This window comes from Ambystoma mexicanum, chromosome 3p, assembly GCF_040938575.1.
Source record: "Ambystoma mexicanum isolate Mex_15411 chromosome 3p, UKY_AmexF1_1, whole genome shotgun sequence".
Lineage (NCBI taxonomy): Eukaryota > Metazoa > Chordata > Amphibia > Caudata > Ambystomatidae > Ambystoma > Ambystoma mexicanum.
In genome coordinates this window covers 789,411,277-789,418,242 of record NC_090925.1, presented here as the reverse complement: position 1 = coordinate 789,418,242, position 6,966 = coordinate 789,411,277, and the positions used below count along the sequence as shown (strand labels likewise).

The 6,966-nt window shown below is 47.5% G+C and overlaps 1 protein-coding gene across 1 annotated transcript; it reads right to left on the bottom strand.

Moving 5' to 3' along the window:
* Positions 1 to 1,793: 1,793 nt before the first annotated feature.
* LOC138580890 (hemoglobin subunit beta-2-like) lies at positions 1,794 to 6,630 on the bottom strand. The gene is made up of 3 exons (XM_069651784.1): positions 6,160 to 6,630; positions 4,074 to 4,296; positions 1,794 to 2,121 (listed from the first exon to the last, which is right to left on the bottom strand). Exons 1-3 carry the CDS (start codon positions 6,249 to 6,251, stop codon positions 1,993 to 1,995), a joined length of 444 nt encoding a protein of 147 aa, XP_069507885.1. The 5' UTR covers positions 6,252 to 6,630; the 3' UTR covers positions 1,794 to 1,992.
* Between the last annotated feature and the right edge of the window lie 336 nt (positions 6,631 to 6,966).

Sequence of the window (6,966 nt, the reverse complement as noted above, 5' to 3'; positions counted from 1 at the left end):
AGAGCAGCGGGGAAACCTTGGGCATTTGTCCCTTGACCGACTGTTAAATCCACCTCTGATTGCACTCTTCGGGTAATATTTAAATACCGTGTTTTTAGGTTTAAAAGATGTGTTGTCTCTTTTATACTTTACCTACCACATTATAGGAAACAATCCTCTCTTGTGTTATTTTCCAGGTATTCATGATTAATCTTCTGGAAGGCCAATGTTTATCAGGGGGGGAGGGTGGAGTGGGGAGGGTGTTTACCATCTTCCCTTCCTACTCCCTGCCCCCTTGTCACTGGTGGGGTCCCACTGTAAATAATTTCTATGTATTTGATACACTTAACCATTTAATTCAGCATGATGGGAATAATTGTTATATTCCCACAAAAAAAAGAAACAGATTTAAAATGACAGAAATCAACTTGTGATTTTAGGTTTCAGAAAATAGCCACATAGTAACTGAGAGCTTGGACTGGACATGTAACTAAGATGAACAGTGCAGTTATAAGCAAAAGCAAAACAGGATCTTGCTAGATAGTTGTAGGCAGCTTCTTGGGCAAGTGTTCTACCTCACTTAGAGGTGTGAATTCCAGAGTTCCCTTTAGGCCAGCACACCCCTGCCTCCTACAGGTGTGTAACATCACTGGCAAGGGCTCCATTCAGGGGAGGGGGCAGGTGGTGGTCTTGAGGGGGCCTGGCCCCCCTGCTGGAGCCAGGCCTGCCAGTTCCTCTACAAACTGTGTTCCCCTAGAGAAGTGGTAATATCTAATTCTTCTAGACCCCACTTCCCCTGAAGAAGAAGTGGTAGTGTCCAGTTCTTAGGCCTTCGCTTTCCCTGAAGAAGTGGTAGTCTCGAGTTCTCTACACCCCCAGTTCCTCTGAAAAAGTGGTAGAATCCTTCCCTCAACCTTGAGCAACGTTCCCTTTCCTCTTCAGCTGCCATTAAGGCAGGAGCCATATGAGTAATGAAATTCACCTGTGTATGTGCGATGGGATGGTGGTTTGTGCACCTCTTTAGTGACAGTAGCTAGCCAGCTCCTTCTTCTATGCCATTGGCCCATACATGCCATTGATGGGCCTTGGGAGAAGATAGGTAAGATTCTTTATCTCTAATCTTTCAGGAGTCGTATTGCGCCAGGCATGAACATAGTCATGGCTGTGGATAAGGAGGCCATATTGTGATACACTCTAGATGATCACCCCCCTTCACAACTGTGGGCGTCCTACCGTGGGGCTGGAGGACTGCCTTGAGGGATGCAAGTAAAAGGAAAAACATCTAATGGCTTCCCCAGTCAGCGGGGTATTCTAGAAACCATTGCAGGTTCCAGTGGCGACGGATCCAGCAACAGAAAGGGCTTTACTCATGAGCAATAACGATGGCCATTAAGCAAGCAAAGAGGTTTACACATTGGGGTGTGGGCCATCCGACTGGGAATACAAAAAGGACTGTGGAAAAAGGGTTGTCAGTCACAGGTTACTGGCACGACATTAAGACAACATGGTGGCCATATTGAAAAGGCTGCTAGGTTTGTGTAGAACAATCCGCTGCTTGACTCTCTGCAAGCGTTGAACAATATATTACAGTGCATTTTCAATGGTGCAAACTTTGAATAAATTGGTGTTAACTTTTTCAGCTTCAACAGGGAGACTGTTTTTTCCCCTTACATTTGGGGACTCATTTGTGTGAAGGCCACTTCTGAGTTTGAGAAGCTCCAGTCGCACAATTTGCTTCCCATAGTAAGAACACTTGTTGGCCTCGCTATGAATGTAAATACCTGGGGCCCCAGCAAAGGAGAACAGAACACAGCTTGTTAGAAAGGCACTGAATCACTTTATTGATGTCACAACAAATTCACACATTTCCAGATGAAAAAACACGCTGTGGCACAGGTCACCACCCACAGAATAATGCCAACAGAACATCAGCTAAAGACCAGCGCCCACAGACCAGCACTCACAGGCCACCAATCATAGGCCAGTGTCTGAAGCCTGCACATAGACGGGCGTTTAGTGGTAGTGCTTGGAGAGAGCAGCGCAGGACACAGCCAGGAACTTCTCCCAGGCGGCGTGGACAGATGGGGTGCAGGCGGTTCCCAGCTTGCGGGCCAACACTATCACCAGGCAGTTTGCCAGGAGCTGAGGGAGGAAAATATGAATCTCTGTTAGTGATGTTCGTGATGGTGCCATGAGTAGGAAATCCCACAGGACCATTATCAAGGGATGAGGGCAGACACCCGTCCAGGTTGGACCACCCGGCCAGCGCATACATCAACAAATACTGAATACTCACACACCGTCAAATACAGACGGCAATAACAAAACTAACTGTACAGTGAGTCAAGCAAGGTGACATCATTTGGCGCAAACAACAATGCAAGCAACCCATCTTATAGACAAGCACTGCCAAAGCCAACAGGTTTAGCTTTCATGAAAACATGGGATAGGCATAGTCATATGGTGGGGGAACACTGGCTCAGTCAGTTATCCAAAGGCATGTGTAGAAGCCATAAAAACACAGATAACAACAGCCAAGACTCGTTGAATAGCATGCACTCGAGTCTTCTGCTATTATGTCACTGCGCGGTCAAACTCATGCCACAATCTACAGAATGTGGAGGCTCTGTGATGTGATCAGGCGACACAGTGTTCATCCACAAAGGCCTCTGGGATATTGCGATTGGAGGTCAAGTCTCCCGGAATGTGCGTGCCCTCCAATTTAGAGCATACCCTAAAACAGTTAATATGTGCACACAATCAATTGGCCCAGAAGTAGGGATACACTGAATCAAATAAAAATACTTCAACTTTAAACAAAAAAGGCCCACAGCAAGGCAAACCTATTTAAAGAGAGGATTAGATCAAGAAGGAAAATCCCCTTATTTTCGCTTGCCGCCAGCTAGTGTCTACCTCGAGAGATGTCCAGGGGTTCACGCTAAACTTTTGCTGCTCTAAAATGCTGTTTATGAGTGACAAACTATCCCCCGTCATTACCACCATGCATAGTACTGCAGCTACACTATGCTCGACTGGCCACCTCATTCTTGCAGCCATGCTGCAACTCCTTTGGACAGGGCATCCCCCGGCACAACCAATGCTAAACGCCATATAGGATGACAACCCGTTACCAGAGAGGCCAGTGCCTCCCAGTACGGCAGCAGTAGCTCTAACTGACACCTGCTCTGTGTTGTCCCGAACCTCACCAAATAAGCTAAACACTCTGCTGTTGTACACTGCACTCTGCGTGTCTTGCATTCTGCACGACACTCTTCCACTCTAGACGCAGTTGCCCTTTCTCCTTGTCTACTGGCTACTGGCAACTATGCCCAAAAACCCTAACCAAGGAAATAAAGGTAATGTGTCTGGCTCTCTTATATGCATATCCGCAAAAACTGGTGGTGTAAACCGTGGTCATCGATACCCTATCAAACCCACGTCCCCCAGAACACCCCCCCTGGTCTAAAATGGGAGAAGGTGAAATGTAACTGTTTCCCTTAGGAGAAATATCTGGGCAAGCAGCTTCCCCCAGCATGTCCGCTGTACCCACCGGTCCTGGTCACAGCATCATGCATGTAGGCTAGCATCATTGCATGTGATGGGTTGTTGGAGGGGCAGCCACCTGCTGTGTTCAGTTGTAGCCCACCACCCACATGCTCTCCATGCTAGATGCCCATCGCCAGGGGGCTGCGCAGCCGTGAATTGGGAAAGAACCTCGGACATGGGAAACTGTATTAGAGTGTATTTAATGGGTTCATCATCAAAAAGGACATGTTTCAGCAACCGAGTCACAAGGGCTATCAAAATTGTCTCTGCTGTTGGTGTCCGTCCTCGGGTGATCAATGCTCTCTTTCCCTCTCTCTGTCTTTCGCTCTCTCTTCCTCTCTCGCTGACCCTCTCTGTCTCGTATTTCCCAGCACCTCTACATCACTTTTGTAGTAACCTCAGGTGGGTGTTGCCTTCTTATTGGTGCCAGTGCCCTGAGAGGTCACCTCCCCTGGAGGTCATGCCTCTGTTGAATTGAAGGTGGTGCCCCCTCACCTTGGTATCAGTCCCCTCCCAATTGTGACTTATCAGAAAACTTTTCCTCTTACCCGGAAGTTCTGGGGGTCCACGTGGAGCGTGTCAGCATGAATCTCACTCAGTTTGGCCAAGGTGTGCTTGATATCATCTATGTGGGTGACTGCGCTTCCCAGAGCCGACAGGACCTTCTTGCCATGAGCGGCGACCTTGGCATTGCAACTGATGGCTTCTGCAGTGGAGAGGTCCCCAAAGCTGCTGAAGTACCTCTGTGTCCATGGGTACACAACCAACACCCTAAAAGAGTTGAGACAAGAGTGAGGGTCAACATATGGTTCATATCTGAATGGTTTTGTTGTTGAGCTCTTACTTCTGACGGGGAAAATACATGATTAGCAAAGAGTGTTCCGCAAACATTCAGGCCCGAGAATCACCAGAAATGTTAACTATAAATAATTACCTCTACAAACAGAAAACTCTTCCGAGGTCCAATCCTCAAGAGTCACCGTCCCTCACCTGTCATCCTGACTCCCACCCATCTAAGGTACTGGCCTATAAGTGTAGGCAGTTAGTAATCTGCTGGAACGCAACATCTTGAAAACAACCTTTTGGGCAATAGAGCCACCAGACCAATACATGAGACTCCAGCTGAGACTGCAATGCTACGCGCTTGAGATGAACATTGGACTTCATGTACCACTAGAACAGCCAAACTTCATGGTACATGTGAGTCTTCAACACCCAACCCTCATCCTGCGCATGAGACTGCATATAAGGTTACAACATCATACACTCACAAGGTCCCTGAGACTCCACCTGAGGCTACAAGATCCTACCCTCAGGATCTACGCGAGACTCCACTACAAACGCCCATTCTCATGACATTTTGGCCAAGATTCCACAGCAGGCAGCGACTAAGGCACTGATGTTTGCTATCACTGTTATGCCTGAAAAGCAAACTCTGGTACAGGCTGCAGACTACATGGGTGCCCTAATACATGGCATTACGTCAGGTTTAAGGACACCTCAAGTGCCCAAATCACACAATACTGCACCAAGATTTAATGAGGTATCTTCAGATGTCTCTGGCACAGCTGTGCACAAACATTTCGGCAGAGAAGACTTTAACACTGTGCAGCATGATAACAACACCAACAGGTAACAACGATATATAAAATACATTCACCAAACAACCCTCTACAGGAGACCCGTGATGAAAATATTAACAATGGTTTAGTATATTTTTTCAAGAAGAGATGAGATTAAACAGTGACTGTAACCATGGAGGTCAAGGACCACCCTGGCCTGTGTGTAGGGGTCTTACTGTGTTTCACAACGACAAGACTCCAGGTCAGAGGTCTGCAACCTGTGACTCTCCAGACATTTTGGACTACAACTCCCAACATTGCATATGCTGGCTCAGGCGGATGGGAGAATCAGTACCATATGGATCAGAGATCAGATATTTCTGGATTGGTCCATGTCACTGGGGTATCTAAGGCAGTTCCTAGGCTTTGCTTGTAGTGACCCAAGACAACAACATCCGGAATGCAACTAATTGACATATGAAAGCCCAAGTCAAGGGGAAGGTGTGCCCAGTGACATGGAGTCAACCAGCAACATAAGGATTGTTAAATGCCCATAACTATCCCAGCTTTGCAACTATACTTTTTAAGATTGGTGTAACCAACAGCGACTCTTAATTACAATTGAAGAGATATGAAAATGTATGAGTGTGAGAGAAAAAGGGCAGATTTGCAGACACTGCATGAGTGACAGAGTCTACCAGAATCAACAGTGACCCCCCAGCATCCTTTAGTAGGAAACTACACCAGCCAATAATCTGAGGGGCAAGTCTACATAAAGATAGATGGCAATGGCTGCACAGACTGGGGGTAGACAGAGCTGCATCTGAGGTTGGTTTAGCAAGCAACAGCATGTGTTCCACATCACAGTAATCCGGGAGATGGACGGATAAGAGAAAGTGTTCAGAAGAAAGCGAGAAAGGATAGAAAATGGAAGTTGGAGAAAACGAAGGTAAGGGTTATTAGCCAGAGCTAGGTCAGGAAAAGGTCGTAGGCAGTAGGAATGTGAGGGGAGAAAACCTGGAGGAATAAATGAAGTGGAGCGTGGTCTGTGATAAGGATTGGCTCTAAGTACCTGACCAGGGTTTCTTTTCCATCAGCAGCGCAGTCCACCTTACTCCACACAGAGGTGATGGCGGCCTTCTCTTCTGCTGTCCAATGAACCATCTTTGCTTCGGGGGTCGGGTGGCTCTGTGGTCTGCTGAGTCAGATTCTGCTGCTGGAAGCTGCTTCTGCTGGAGAGTTGCCCGAGTCCCAGGGATTTATAGGGCTGCGGCCAAGTCCCACCCAGTGAGCTAATCGTGCTGAGTCAAGATGGCGACACTTATCTCTCTGGCCAGGCTCCTTCAACCAGCTGACTCAGCCTTTTCTGACGTCTTCTTTCAAACTGTAGAGCAATTTGTTGGGGTGGCACTAAACACTCGTCATCATCCATGCACCTCATAGAAACACAAAGCCATTTTCCTTTCAACCTTCCTTTATTCTCTCTACATCATAACTGCCGTTTTCCTTCCCTTGCTCCTCCCCTTCCTCCTGCCTCCCGTTCCCTCCCATAGTCATGGGCTTCCCTCTTAAAGGGGCTCTGTCCTTTTTCCACTTACAACACCTCCCCCTCTCTTAACATGATACTTCCCGGGTCACATTTGTTCGATGAGACGTTGGGGCCTCTTTGTGGCCCGGTGGGGCCTGCCTGGTTGCTCGTGGGTCTCTTCCACGCTCTCTTGTTGTAGTGTTTCATAAGTCTTTGCTCTCTCCTCTTCCTTTCTCTCGATCTCTTCTCCTTTCATTGGTTCCTGCTCTTCAAAGTATAGCTCATGGAGGAGGGAGTCCTTTGGTGTCATTTTGCCGTAGTTCTCTGTCATAGTTGTCACCTACTCATCGG